General features: G+C 44.7%; 1 protein-coding gene across 3 annotated transcripts in view; it reads left to right on the top strand.

Annotated features, from left to right (window-relative positions):
* The window catches only part of GALNT2 (polypeptide N-acetylgalactosaminyltransferase 2), a 147,401-nt gene that overhangs the window by 72,322 nt on the left and 59,519 nt on the right, over positions 1-15,560 (top strand). For all 3 annotated transcript variants that reach the window (XR_006280084.1, XM_038396114.2, XM_043511346.1), the window contains one exon: positions 9,385-9,538. Coding sequence is in view for 2 of the 3 variants with exons in the window: in XM_038396114.2 (XP_038252042.1) it covers positions 9,385-9,538 (154 nt within the window). In the remaining variant the exon portion in view is untranslated. The remainder of the gene's footprint in view (positions 1-9,384; positions 9,539-15,560) is intronic.

Below are 15,560 nucleotides of genomic sequence, written 5' to 3'. Positions count from 1 at the left end.
AGGGAAGACAACATAGAGACGACTGTTTCTAAGTAGAATTCTTTCCAAACTTTTTTAGGCGTCATCTGCTTTTTAAAATAAATGAATATGCTTTCATAAATTCTAAAGCTACTGTCACTAGCGCTTACAAACAAAATGTGAAACGAAATATTTGAAAATTCTTTTACTTACCTGTCAACCCAAATTCAGGCTTTTGAGTTTCCTTAGCTGACTGCATCACTAATGCCTAAAGCAGTGCAAGTCTCTACTGCTCTCTGGGACATCGTTAGTGATTAGGAATATGGTTCTATTTTTCTTTTCTTTTCTTTTTCTTTTTTCTTTCAGCCTTGTTGGATACTAACTTCCAGTCCTGAAACTTAATCTGATATCGTATATGAATCAGAACCACAATTTTTGGAGAAAATTTTTTTAGTTTAACAGTGAGTGTCTAATAAGCTAAATCAAAACTACACTGCATAGCACATCCTCTACAAAGTTTAGGAAACATGTTCTATCAATATCGTATAAGCTAAATATTTAATGTATTTGTACCTGTCTTTTAATACAATTTGACAGTTGGAAACAGACCCCAGTCTCCAAGCCACCAATAAACGCTCACCAGTAGCTCTGAAAAATGAATTCTGCAGTAGCGCATGTATACTGGGAAACAAAGCAGATAACCTATAAAAATACATGGTCAGTTTCTGGAAAAGGCTGATTAACAGAGCCTTTTATCTTAAAACTTAATTATTAGTAAATTGTCAAACACTACCCTCTTTACAGCTTAAGAGACAATATTCTTGTTTTTGCTGAGCAGCATTTTAATTTCCCTTTGCACAGTTACAATTTACAGTAGTTCCCTTGAACTGTTGTAATTTATAACCATGCAGTGCCACATGAGCAATTCTAGCTGATGTAAACCTGTCTTATGAGATCACTTGCATTGGTCCCTCCAACTGCTGCTGAACCAGAGCATTGTAGGTACGCATTCCACAGTTGTCAGCGCAAGTCCCTGAAGCAGGGATTGGTGGGAATACCATTTCACTATTGAAGAGGTGCTGTAACAATTTAAAAAGTGATTCATATGCATTAACATTTTTAATGTATACAGTAGTATGTATTTTGTAAAATTAAATGTCCGTATTACATTAAAATAGCCTTTATTTTTTAATCCAGAAAAGCTTTAGGATTGAATGCATTGCACTTTATAAAATGGAAAACTATTATTTGATGCATATTTGAAGTTATTGTAGTTCAATATGAATCATGAGGCGTATAGGTGATTGTCACAGTTTTGGGCTAACTAAACCTTTGACCTCTGTGGTCTGCTCAAGGAATCCCTTCTTAGGCCTCTAGCCATCACCATTCTCTGGGCAGGGACACATATCCCTCCGCCTCTTAACCCAGGGGGTTTAGACTTGCAGCCCCCTTTATCTCCAGAAGTCTGAGTCCAGCACCTGCGTGTTGCTTTCTTTTCCAGGGCTTTGACCAGTGTGTGCCAGTAGTTCCAAGTAGTCAAACAGCTCTTTCAGAGCAGAGTACATTTATTTTAGGATAAAAAAAACCTTGAAAACATGTAAAACAATAAAAGGATTAAATGCCTGTTAAATTTACCAGAAGCCCCCACCCCTGCCATCACTTCTTACAGGAATTGGAATCCCTGTTAAGTTCCAAAGTCTTTCAGATCTTTCAATCAGGCTTTGCCTCTCTTGGTTATCAGGTCATGTCCATTTGTAGCCCAAGAAGCCCCCTCTGTCTGTTCAAACTCTGTTTTTATATCCAAAACCTCCTGTTTTTAGTTTCTAAGCCTCCTGAAACATGTACAACCAGTCACTGCTCCTTTCCCCAAGTGGTCAGGAGTCAAACACTGGGTATCTGCATAACCAGCCTTGGGATTTTACGTTGATCATCCATTGTGATTCCACAGGGAAACCACCCGGTGAGCCAGGAACAGACAAATACTTAGAACATTCACAGACTTTTGTATCATGCATGCCCATATCACCTGGTCTATTTCAATATAATAGACTCTGACGTTTTTCATGCTTTCAAGGACTCACTCAAATATACAGATAACGTTCCTAATGTTAAATACAGAGGTCTCGAGATATACCTGTTTGCCATATCTCTCACAGTGATATTGCACATATTGTTTACTGGAGTGCTTGCAGGGATATTGTGGAACACTGCTAGGAAAATCAGTTCCCATGGTGGAGCTGCAGCATGAGCACTAATGGTATATGCTGTCTTTGCAAAAATGCTGAGTGACTTGGGGCAGGAGAAGTGATAAGCCTTGTTTCAAATAGGAGCAATTGTTCATTATTGCAAACTGTTGTGTGAAGATGTCACAAGTATTTGCAATGTCAGAATTCTCAAGTGTAGAACTGACTTCAAAGGGTAGATCCCTGAAAATGTCCTGAGAAATTTTGGAAGACTCATAGAAGGTTTTTTACCACTCTTAAGGTTGGACTTTGACAGCTACAAAGTGTTACCTCTGTTGCATTTTCACTAATTGGAAGCTGAAAATCTGTCTTTCTACCCATAGTGCTGTAGTCTCCCCTCTTGCTCTCTTCACAGGTTGCTGAATAAATGTTTTTCAGTCTGTTATGTTTTGGTCTCTCTGGTTCTGGCTTTTCTGCATGTTTTCTTCTGCCTCTTTTGGGAGGTAAATTGATTTGTAGGAGGTGTTCAATCTGAACTAATTGAATAGCTCTTAAACCTGTAATCCAAAATATAGGAATCTGTGTTCTTTCTCTATGACTAGACTCTCTTTAAAATATTTACTTCCCATGGCTCCTCTGCTTTTCACTAGTACTTGCTGTTCAGGTAAACTGTCAGTATTTGAACTCCAAACACCACCACCACAGGCTTGGTCAGAGCTAACTTCATTCATCAGCTCCTCAGATGACTCAAACTCTAGAGAATCTCAAATCTACTCAATGATTTTCTTTTCGGTAAACTGTTTCCATTCTTGATGGTTTTTTGTCTCGCACGGTATTTTGGTATCAGTCTTATTTTCCAGCAGAAATTCCAAGTGGAATTCTGGTTGGCTGTATATTCAATCAGTTGTGTAACAGTCAGCCCTAACTCACTTTGCACACTGTGCAAATTGACAACAGTAAAGGTGTATTTGAAATGTCTGACCAATCTCTGGCTGCCCTAATGAACGCCTGTTAGGCCACGTCTACACTACCCGCTGGATCAGCAGGTAGCGATCGATCTATCGGGGATTGATTTATCTCATCTAGTGTAGACATGATAAATCGATCCCAGATCACTCTGCTGTCGACTCCGGAACTCCACCAGGGCGAGAGGCGGAAGCAGAGTCGACGGGGGAGCAGAGGCTGTCGATCTCGTGCCACGAGGATGCAAAGTAAGTGATTCTAAGTCCATCTAGGGTACGTCGACTTCAGCTACACTATTCTTGTAGCTGAAGTTGCATATCTTAGATCGATTTCTTTCCCCCTCCCCCCTCCCGTGTAGACCAGGACATAGACTAGTACACCCGTGAAGCAGAGCAGCAGGTTTTGGGTAAAGTATTCTAAGCCCTGGTCTACACTAGGAGTTGAGGTCAAATTTAGCAGCATTAAAATGATGCAACCCTGCACCTGTCCACATGACGAAGCCCCTTTTTTTTTTTTTTTTTGACTTAAAGGGCTCTTAAAATCGATTTCCTTACTCCACCCCCGACAAGGGGATTAGCGCTGAAATCTGTTTTGCTGGGTCGAATTTGGGGTACTGTGGACGCAATTAAGATGGTATTGGCCTCCGGGAGCTGTCCCAGAGTGCTCCATTGTGACCGCTCTGGACAGCAGTCTCAACTCAGATGCACTGACCAGGTAGACAGGAAAAGGCCTGCAAACTTTTGAATTTCAATTTCCTGTTCGGCTAGTGTGGCAAGCTGCAGGTGAGTGCAGAGCTCATCAGCAGAGGTGACCATGATGGAGTCCCAGAATCGCAAAAGAGCTCTAGCATGGACCGAACGGGAGGTATGGGATCTGATTGCTGTATGGGGAGAGGAATCTGTGCTATCAGAACTACATTCCAGTTTTCGAAATGCCAAAACATTTGTGAAAATCTCCCAGGGCATGAAAGACAGAGGCCATAACAGGGACCCGAAACAGTACCGTGTGAAACTTAAGGAGCTGAGGCAAGCCTACCAGAAAACCAGAGAGGCGAACGGCCGCTCCAGGTCAGAACCCCAAACGTGCCGCTTCTATGATGAGCTGCATGCCATTTTAGGGGGTTCAGCCATCACTACCCCAGCTGTGTTGTTTGACTCCTTAAATGGAGATGGAGGCAACACGGAAGCAGGTTTTGGGGATGAGGAAGATAGCCCACAGAAAACAAGCGGAGAAACTGGTTTTCCCAACAGCCAGGAACTGTTTCTCACCCTGGACCTGGAGCCAGTACCCCCCGAACCCACCCAAGGCTGCCTCCCGGACCCACCAGGTGGAGAAGGGACCTCTGGTGAGTGTACCTTTTAAAATACTATACAAGGTTTAAAAGCCAGCATGTTTAATGATTAATTTGCCCTGGCATTCGTGGCTCTCCTGGATATACTCCCAAAGCCTTTGCAAAAGGTCTCTGGGGAGGGTAGCCTTTTTCCATCCACCATGGTAGGACACTTTACCACTCCAGGCCAGTAGCATGTACTCGGGAATCATTGTAGAACAAAGCATTGCAGTGTATGTTTGCTGGTGTTCAAACAATATCCGTTCTTTATCTCTCTGTATTATCCTCAGGAGAGTGATATCATTCATGGTCACCTGGTTGAAATAGGGTGCTTTTCTTAAGGGGACATTCAGAGGTGCCCGTTCCTGCTGGGCTGTTTGCCAGTGGCTGAACAGAAATGTTCCCCGCTGTTAGCCACGAGGTGGGGGGAGGCAAAATGCGACCTTGGAATGAAAGTACATATGCTATGTATGTAATGTTAACAGCAAGGTTTACTGTGAAAGAGTGTACCCATTGTCTTTTCAAATACCACTGTTCCTTTTTTTTTTTCTCCACCAGCTGCATGTGTTTCAAGGATCACAGGATCTTCCCCTTCCCAGAGGCTAGCGAAGATTAGAAGGTGAAAAAAATGCACTCGCGATGAAATGTTCTCTGAGCTCATGCAGTCCTCCCACACTGACAGAGCACAGACGAATGTATGGAGGCAGACAATGTCAGAGTGCAGGAAAGCACAAAAGGAGAAGTGGCGGGCTGAAGAGACGGCTGAAGCTGAAAGGTGGCAGCAGCATGATGAGAGGAGGCAGGATGCAATGCTGAGGCTTCTGGAGGATCAAACTAATATGCTCCAGCGTATGGTTGAGCTGCAGAAAAGGCAACAGGAGCACAGATCGCCGCTACAGCCCCTGTGTAACCAACCAACCGCCCTCCTCCCCAAGTTCCATAGCCTCCTCACCCAGACGCCTAAGAATGCAGTGGGGGAGCCTCCAGCCATTCCACGCCAGAGGATTGCCCAAGTAACAGAAGGCTGGCATTCAATAAGTTTTAAACTTTTAAAGTGCTGTGTGGCTTGTCCTTCCCTCCTCCACCACCCCTTCTGGGCTACCTTGGTAATTATTCCCCTATTTGTGTGATGAATTAATAAAGAATGTTTGAATGTGAAGCAACAATGACTTTATCGCCTCTGCAAGCGGTGATCGAAGGGAGGTGGGGAGGGTGGTTAGCTTAGCTTACAGGGAAGTAGAGTGAACCAAGGGGCGGGGGATTTCATCAAGGAGAAACAAACAGAACTTTCACACCGTAGCCTGGCCAGTCATGAAACTGGTTTTCAAAGCTTCTCTGATGCGCACCGCGCCCTCCTGTGCTCTTCTAACCGCCCTGGTGTCTGGCTGTGCATAACCAGGGGCCAGGCAATTTGCCTCAACCTCCCACCCCACCATAAACGTCTCCCCCTTACTCTCACAGATACTGTGGAGCGCACAGCAAGCAGTAATAACAGTGAGAATATTGGTTTCGCTGAGGTCTAACCGAATCAGTAAACTGCGCCAGCGCACTTTTTAAACATCCAAATGCACATTCTACCACAATTCTGCACTTGCTCAGCCTGTAGTTGAACAGCTCCTGACTACTCTCCAGGCTGCCTATGTATGGCTTCATGAGCCATGGCATTAAGGGATAGGCTGGGTCCGCAAGGATGACTATAGGCATTTCAACATCCCCAACGGTTATTTTCTGGTCTGGGAAGAAAGTCCCTTCCTGCAGCTTTTGAAACACACCAGAGTTCCTGAAGATGCGAGCGTCATGTACCTTTCCCAGCCATCCCACGTTGATGTTGGTGAAACGTCCCTTGTGATCCACCAGTGCTTGCAGCACTATTGAAAAGTACCCCTTGCGGTTTATGTACTCGCTGGCTTGGTGCTCCGGTGCCAAGATAGGGATATGGATTCCATCTATGGCCCCACCACAGTTAGGGAATCCCATTTCAGCAAAGCCATCCACTATGACCTGCACATTTCCCAGGGTCACTACCCTTGATATCAGCAGATCTTTGATTGCGTTGGCTACTTGCATCACAGCAGCCCCCACAGTAGATTTGCCCACTCCAAATTGATTCCCGACTGACTGGTAGCTGTCTGGCGTTACTAGCTTCCACAGGGCTATTGCCACTCGTTTCTCAACTGTGAAGGATGCTCTCATCTTGGTATTCTTGTGCCTCAGGGCAGCGGAAAGCAAGTCACAAAGTTCCATGAAAGTGCCCTTACGCATGCGAAAGTTTTGCAGCCACTGGGAATCGTCCCAGACCCACAACACTATGTGGTCCCACCAGTCTGTGCTTGTTTTCCGAGCCCAGAATCGGCGTTCCACTGCATGAACTGCCCCCATTAGCACCATGATACCCACATTAGCAGGGCCCGTGCTTTGAGAGAAGTCTGTGTCCATGTCCTCATCACTCTCGTCACTGCGCTGATGTCGCCTACTCGCCCGGTTTCACTTTGCCAGGTTCTGGTGCTCCATATACTGCTGGATAATGCGTGTGGTGTTTAATGTGCTTCTAATTGCCAAAGTGATCTGAGCGGGCTCCATGCTTGCCGTGGTATGGTGTCTGCACAGAAAAAAGGCGCGGAACGATTGTCTGCTGTTGCCCCGACAGAGAGAGGGGCGACTGATGACATGGCTTACAGGGAAATAAAATCAACAAAGGGGGTGGCTTTGCGAGAAACTGAATGGCCGCCTCAAGGATAGAACTCAAAACTGGGTTTAACAGGCTGTTGATTTCACAGAGGGAGGGAGGAGAAAATGAATACAAAACAAATCTGGTCTATTTCTTGGTTTGAGCCACTTCATCTATCTTTATACATCATGCTGGCAGCAGACTGTGCAGTATGACCGCTAGCCATCGTCACCTCCTGGGTGCTCAGCAGAAGACGGGTGCAGTATGACTACTGGCCATCGTCTTCTGCTGGCTGCAAATTAAAAGCCAGTGCACTGCCGGTAGGACTCAATCGCCATGAGACAAAACAAGGGAAATGACCTGGCTGAGTCACTCCCATGTTTGCCCAGGCGCTCGGTTAAAAGGGCACCCAGGATTACGTCGATGACAGCTACCAATCATACTGCACTGTCTGCTGCCAAAAGGCAATAAACTGCTGCTGTGTAGCAATGCAGTACCGTGTCCGCCAGCACCCAGGAGACATACGGTGATGGTTAGCAGAGCGGGCTCCATGCTTGCCGTGGTATGGTGTCTGCACGGGTAACTCACGAAAAAAGGCGCAAAACTATTGTCTGCCCTTGTTTTTACAGAGGGAGGGAGGGAACGGGGGCCTGACGATGTGTACCCAGAACCACCCACGACAATGTTTTAGCCCCATCAGGCACTAGGATTTCTACCCAGAATTCAAATGGGCGGTGGAGACTGCGGGAACTGTGGGATAGCTACCCACAGTGCAAAGCTCCGGAAGTTGACTGTTGCTTCGGTACTGTGGACACAGTCTGCCGACTACATGCACTTGCACATTTGTGGGGGGACACACACACTCGACTGTATAAAAACGCTTTCTACAAAACCAACTTCTATAAATTCGACCTAATTTCGTAGTGTAGACATACCCTAAGGTATATGCTTTATTTGCTTAAAAATTTTTGTTAGTCTCCCTGGGGTGCTCCAAGAGAATGAGACACACTCTGCCAATCTACCACTTAATGGACTTTCCCAAAAATATCTCTGAAATGACAGTTCCCCATGTTGCTTTTGAAAAACTCCTAGTGAAACGTAACTTCTTCTGAACATGTTAGTTATCAAACATACTGATCCCAAGAGAGTGTTGCTTTGTGTCATCATTTGTTTACTGTCAGCAGTATGCTTGGTGCTACACAGCAACTTTAATATTGTGCCTTGAAGAACACTTCGCAGTAAAATAGCATTTAGTTGTTAGGGGGAACGCTATTTGTGCTCAAGTGGTTTTGAGTCAGAAAGCATAAATCCTGTACAATTGCAATAGGTTGGCTGTCAATGGCCCTATAAGGAGGATTAATTTATTTTAAATTAAGAACAGAGAGTTTACCATTTTTTTTTCTAGATGCAAACCAAGCTTCTGGTGTATATCACAAGATCAGTAATTTTATGCAAGTGTTCATCCTCTCAGAAGAGACCATTGCTTTACCTTAATTCCTTACTGCAATGTTAGAAGAAGCAGGTTTCGGATAAAGCATACATCTCCATAAGCATGCAAGCTACTGTATTCACAGGGATCGCATAGTGTGCTCCTTAGTAAAGAGTTAACCTGCTCATGACAAAACCTAAAAGTTAGTGTTCCAACTTGTTCATGTATTTCATATCAGAAAGTGGTCAAGTGTCCTAACTACTGGAAGCATTTATGTCTTACAAAATAACTTATAAAATTTACTTTTAACCAAGTTTATGAAGAACAAACCTTTAGAGCATGGAGATACAAATCATTACTTTTAAATACGAGACTGGCTAAATTAAACCATAGTGGTTTGGTTTAGTGAAGTTAATTGAAATCTAAACTGGAAAAATTAAGTGTCTTTCTTGGGGTGTAAATCTGTGCTTGAATGATCAGCTGCTTGATGTGGAAATGCCCTTTTAAAGTGGAACATATGGTTCCTGAGGTTAAAACCTGTAACTGAGGAAAGCAGCATGGTGTAGTGATTACAGTAGCAGCAGGACTAGGAGTCGGAATACCATTAATTCATTTCCTATTGAAACTTTGCGCTAGTCAATTGTGTGACTCCGAGCAAATAACTTTGTGCATCAGTGTAACCCAGATATAAAAAGTGTATTGCCTGCCTCATTGAAGTGTTAAAGCTTCATTTATTTTAAAGCACTTTGATCCGGTAAAAGTGAAAACTTTGATTTGAGACATTTTGAAAACTAGAGCTTAATGCTTCAGATCTGTGATGCAAATATTTAACTTTGGGTTTCTTCCTTTTTAGGAAAAGTTCGATGGCAAGATTTTGATCAAGACAGTTATGTTGGTGTCACTATGGTCCGATCTGGTCAAGACCCATACGCTCGTAATAAGTTCAATCAAGTAGAAAGTGACAAACTGCAAATGGACAGAAACATACCTGATACCAGGCATGATCAGTAAGTGCCAAACTCAGCAGTTGAGTTAATCATTTAGTCTTCATTTATGGCTCTTGAGTTGCATAGGTCTCTTCTATACCCTGCACAGTTGTGTCTAAACTGCCAAAAATGAGAATTTCCTGGCCCAAGCACCTGGGCTGATGCTACGACTTGAGCTTTAAACAAGATAAAAAATGTTTCAGCTTGCCTGAACTTTGTCTACTGTACAGTTTCTACTTTTCTTATCACCAGTTGAACTGGTGGTGAATTATATGTCTTGTTTTTGCTAGTGTTGACAAAGACCTGGTGGCCGTTCTGTAGAGTTAATGTCTAGTGCTTTGCTATTACTGGATCCCAGGCAGAATAAGCAAAATGCCAAAAACTGTAGCACTTCTGTTGCAGGTTGCCTGCGACGATTCAGGAAGAGTCATGAACTGTCTAAGCTCAAATCCCGTCCTAAGTAGCTGGGCTGTGCCTCATGGAATTCTTTCAGGTCTGGGGGTTGATAGAATCCACACGTGTATACCCACTCTTGCTCTTTGAGCAGTACTCCAGTCTCAGGCTATGGTAGCTTCCACACTGCTTGTGCCCCAAAATACACGGGGTGAACGTTTAGTGGATTCACAAAGCAGTGGGATGGCTTGGTATCAGTGCACAGGACTATAGCAGAGCTCCATGACATGTAGTGAGCTGCTCACCTGCACATGAGTTAGTATAAGGAAGAGGGCACACTTGTTTGCCCCAAGAGGTGTGAACTACTTCAGTTTATGTCAGTGTGGTGTTAACTTTGAAGTCTGTGGGTCTGTATATACTACAGAGACAATACTGGCATAGCTGCAGCACCAGAGCTATGCCGGCATAACCCCATGGTGTGTAGATTCACGAACAGCAATGGAAGGGGGTTTTCTGTTACTGTAGAAATGTCACCACCTAAAACAATGGTAGCTAGGTTGACAGAAGCAGTTTTCTATCTATGTAGCTGCATCTACACTGGGGGTTACATTGGCATAGCTATGTCAGTTGGGTATGGATTTTTTTTTTCATATCCTTGACGGAGGTAGCTATGTTGACCTAAATTTTAAACCTGAACCAGTCCTTTGTGTGTCTAGACGTGATAGAGACTATTCAAAGAAACTGTGATCCATTGCTGATAGTGGTAGTCAGGTTTCCTCTGAACTGATACTGAAAATGGTTTAACTAACAGTTTAGATAGGACAAAGCCACTTTCATTATCAGTTTAGGGAGACTCTTTGCTGACCACACTCTTGACAATGGATTGCAGTGTAGATTTTTGCGGGTGGGGGGAGAAGTATGTGTCTTTTTTTTAGCTTTTTTGAGGGTTAAAACTGTACGTTTGGAATGTCTACGAGACTTCGAGCATTTCCCTCTTACCCACTTCAACCTTGTATGAACCTTGAGCACTGGGGACATGTAGGCTAAATCTTCTGACTTGTTACCCACTGGATGACTTATCAAGGGTTGCATTATTCATGATACTACAAAACCCAGTACTATATTATGTCTTATTGCAAAGCCACTGGATAAGGATATGATTCTTCAGCTGTTAAAGATTAGCTAGTAACATAGTACTGTAGACAAATAAACCTTATTTTTAATATGTGTATATATAGGTGTGGACACTAGGAGTGCGGGGAGTGCTCCAGCACCCCCAGGTTTTATGTGGAGCCACTGGCCCCGCACTCAGGTCTCCACTTCCCTGCCCAGGGCTTAGGTCCTGGCCACCGGCCCTGTTCCCTGGCCGCTGGCCCCACGCTCCGGGCTGAGGCCCAGCTTCTAGCCTGTGGCCCCAAGCCCAGGACTCTGCTTCCCGGCCTGCACCTGGGGTCGAGTCCCAGCCTCTGGCCCTGTACCCCGGCTCTGGTCCTGGCTGCCAGCCAGCTTCCTGGCTGCTGGCCCTGTACCCAGGGCCCCACGCCTGGGGCACTAGCTTCACTCACTGGTCCTGTGCCTGGGGCCCTGCACCCAGCCCCCTGCTCCTGGGGTCCCAGCCACTAGCCTCACTCCCAGTGCTCCACTCCTGACCCTGCATGTGGGGTCCCGTCTGCGGGCTCGTGCTTGGGGCCCTGCTCCTGGCCCTGTGCCCACCCCCAGACTTTCCCTCTTACCCCTGTTTGGGGTCCCCCCCCCCGAGACACGGCATTGCTCCCGGCCGCAGCTGAGGGGGTTGCGGACAGGAGTAAGGGGCTGGATTTCAGCACCACCATTGTTATAAGGGTTCCAGCACCTCTGTACGTGTATCAAAATAGTGTGCATAGACCTCCAAGTGTAAGGCTGTAAATTGCACTCAAAATTGAAAGTGGCTCCCAGAGTCCCTTGTCATACATAAACTTGCTTCAGTGTTTGTGTTTACACTTAATATTTCCATAAAACTATTTTGGTGTAGTGAAATGAAGAGTTGCTGTGTGGGATACTGATTTATCAGATGAACATATTTGTGTGATGAAATCACATAAGCTCAGGATTTGTCTTTTTGTTTTGTTTCATGTTAAGCTGAGCAGCATAAAGTTATGCTATTGGTAGTGAATGATATTCATGCTCATGATGATGGAAAAGCTGTTTAGTTTCTGTGAAGTAAAGAGCACTTGAGCATGAAGATTGCTTCACTTTCCCCCCCCCCCCCCCCCCGGAGTTCAGTTTATAGGAAGAGGTTACGTGAGTAACTAGTGAGTTCTCATTATCAGCTGTCCTAGGTAATTACAACATTCTGGGCAGTAGCTGACCTGGTATCTCAGTGAGTGGCACATTATGACCCTAATCTAGCAACCACCTATGCTCCCCTGGACATCGAGAGATTATTCTAAAAAGTGTGAAAGAGCAGAAAAAGGGATTGATTTCTTTAAAGGGAGGAGTTGGCATTTAACACAGACTTTTAGAATGACAAATGAGTCGGGTACTCAGCCTTTCTGATCCAGCCCTTCTCCCCACTCAGTGCTGTTAAATGGCCAGGAAAGAATGCTGGAGAACCCACACTGATGTCTGGGGCATACCTAGAACACATTTTAGTAAATGGAATAATGAAATCCAATTGCCTGATGGATTGAAGAGGCTAAACTTACAGGAGTCCAACCAAAACTGAAAAACAAGTCTTTTTTTCCCCCTCCCCTCTTTGAGGGCTGGGTGATAAGAAAGGATGGTTACAATTGTGAATTGTTTTGTCTTTTCCTTACTTCAGGCTGCACATAGTCTTATAAATATTTTAATGTTCTGTTTCAGAGTAGCAGCTGTCTTAGTCTGTATCCGCAAAAAGAAAAGGAGTACTTGTGGCATCTTAAAGACTAACAATTCGTTAGTCTCTAAGGTGCCACAAGTACTACTTTTCTTAATGTTCTGTGGTTTCTTTCAGAATGTGCCAAAAGAAATGTTTGGATCAGAGGGTGTCCTCAGCTGTTTGTGATCATCTCAAATTAAAATGAACATATAAATTTGAGAATTAACTTACTTTGTATCCCTATAACTATAGAAAAAATAGATTTATCCTTTTACTTTCTACTGCTATAGTTATACTGTGTGTCCTTAATTAAATTGTGTTCCATTTTCAGAATGCCTTTTGAGTTCACGTGGCATAAATCAGGGTTTCTCAAAATTGGGGTCAGGACCCCTCAGGGGGTCATGAGGTTATTACATGGGGGGTCATGAGCTGTCAGCCTCCACCCCAAACCCAACTTTGCCTCCAGCATTTATAATGGTGTTAAATATGTAAAGAAGTGTTTTTAATTTAAAAAGGTGGCTGCACACAGAGGCTTGCTATGTAAAAAGGGTCACCAGTACAAAAGTTTGAGAACCACTGGCATAAATGTGTTTGCGTCAACTTTCTCTAATAGTCTGTTATAGTGGCCACCTATCCCAATACTTGAATTAGATTTGTCTTTGAAAAAATGATGTTTTTAATACATCTGTGCTTTCCACTAATATAGCTTTTTGGGGTAGTTGAGTAGTGTAATGGAATTGAGCTCCACCTATTAAAAAAGGAGGCGACAAAAAATAGTCCTTTTGGAGACTATTAGAAAGGCAGAATAATTGCTGAAAACAGAAATAGCTCTCTTGCAGTGTCTAGCCCTTTGCCCTGCAAACTCTTGTCAGTCCATTGGCTTATAAAATAGATGACGTGGTTTCTTTACAGCTGCTGACCTGTTGATGGTCTTGTGACTTAGGCTTGGTCTACACTAGAGTTGGATTGACAAAGGCTGTCTTATGTCAACCTGAGGCATGCACAAGGGGGACAAGTTGGGACATGGCCCCCCAAATTAATTGGCAGAGGCACAGAACTCCTCCAGCCCCGAGGCTGTGGCAGAAGCACAAAACCTGCCCCTCCAAAAGCAGTGAAATTTAAATTCCTTTGTACACACCTGTGTCAACCTAACTATGTAAGTGTCTGTTTACACTGCAATGTTGCTTCTGCCAGTGTAAGTTGCCCACTACACCAACCTAATAACTCCACCACTACAAGAGGGGTAGTGCTTAGGTTGATAGGGCAGCACAGTGTCTGTGTAGACACTGCGTTATACTTTAAATCATCTGTTTTGCTGCCATCCCTGCGTGGGGCTTACTCATAGATTCTAAGGTCAGAAGGGACCATTCTGATCATCTTACAGCTGGAGCCCACCCACCCCAGGGCTCCCAGCTGGAGCCGCCTGGTGATGGGGCTGACAGCCGTGAGCCCCAGAGTGGGGGGGCATATAGCTCAGACTGTGGGCCCTGGGAGGGGGTGCACCACAATGCCTCACCCAGTTAAGTCTGTGGAGATGCTCCTAGTGAGGATGTGCACCACCAACAGAGAGCGTAGTGTGGCCATGAGCAGCAGTGGCTGTACGTCGATCTTCGGCTATGTCTGTTAGTACTTTTGTCAGTGAAATTTGTCACTCAGGTGTGGAACCCCCCCCCCCCACACACCCAGAGTGACATAAGTTACACCAACAGAAGTGCTGGTGTGGATAGCACTATGTCAGTGGGAGATGCTCTCCTGCCGACATACCTACAGCCGCTCATTGAATGTGGTTTAATTATGCCAACGGGAGAGCTCTCTCTCCCGTTGGCATAGAGCAGCTACACAGGAGACATTACATTAAGGTTGACTTAATTTTGTAGTGTAGCCAAGGCCTTACTCTTGGGTCTATTCTTTTGTGTTCTGTTATCACCTTTAAGAGCTTAGAGTGTCTTAGCTTAGTACTAGTGGCTCTTCTGACTCTTATCTCAGTTAGTTTGTTCCTAACCACCCTCTTTGGTTTTTGGAATCCATCTGCTCTAGTGCTGACTGTAGACTACTATTTTGGTATTTAGGCTTGCCAATTTCATCTCAGTATCTCATGCTGTTTCTGTACAATTGAGAACATTGGCAGAGTGCTAATACAGTGGTTCTCAACTGGGGGTCCGTGAGCGCTGACCTGCCCTGTGGGGTTAAAGCTGGGAGCCCCAAGGTCCCCCCAGCATCCCTTGGGGCAGGAACCCTGAGGCCCCCCTCCCACCCATCTGGCATCTGAAGCCCTGAGTCATGCCCCACCCACAATGCTCTGCAGGGCAAAAGCCCTGACCCCCCACGCTCCCTCTGGATTATAGAATTTGTATAGCATGGGGGCGGGAGGGAAAACTCACAAAGAAAAATGTTGAGAACCCCTGTGCTAATGGATCCACTTTTAGCACTTAACAGTCCCCAGATGGAAAAGTAAATGTCCCGGGACCTTCATTGAGAGATTTGATGGTCCTCACAGCAAGTTTCAGCTTAATCCATTCATTTTGTATTCTCGTTGAACAGGAGAAGGGTAATTGTGTAACCTTCATACACAACCCCAGTGCTGTTTAGCAGTCCGCTCAGAAGCAGTCCTCCTGAAAAAGGATAGACCTGATATTAAATTCCAACTTTTCTCATCACATTTTCTGAGCCAAAAATGGAACTGACTCTATCTGTTCTGCTGTAGCTGTGAGGAAATCTGAGACTTTGGTGTCTTTGTTTAAAAAAGGAGAAAGGAAATGGAGAGTGCCTGACTTGCTTGTAAATTCAGTGGAAATTCATTCTAGTAGGGGTGTG

Source organism: Dermochelys coriacea, chromosome 3 (genome assembly GCF_009764565.3).
Source record: "Dermochelys coriacea isolate rDerCor1 chromosome 3, rDerCor1.pri.v4, whole genome shotgun sequence".
Taxonomy (NCBI): domain Eukaryota; kingdom Metazoa; phylum Chordata; order Testudines; family Dermochelyidae; genus Dermochelys; species Dermochelys coriacea.
The sequence above is the reverse complement of the archived record's forward strand: the minus strand, read 5'-3'. Positions and strand labels throughout refer to the sequence as shown.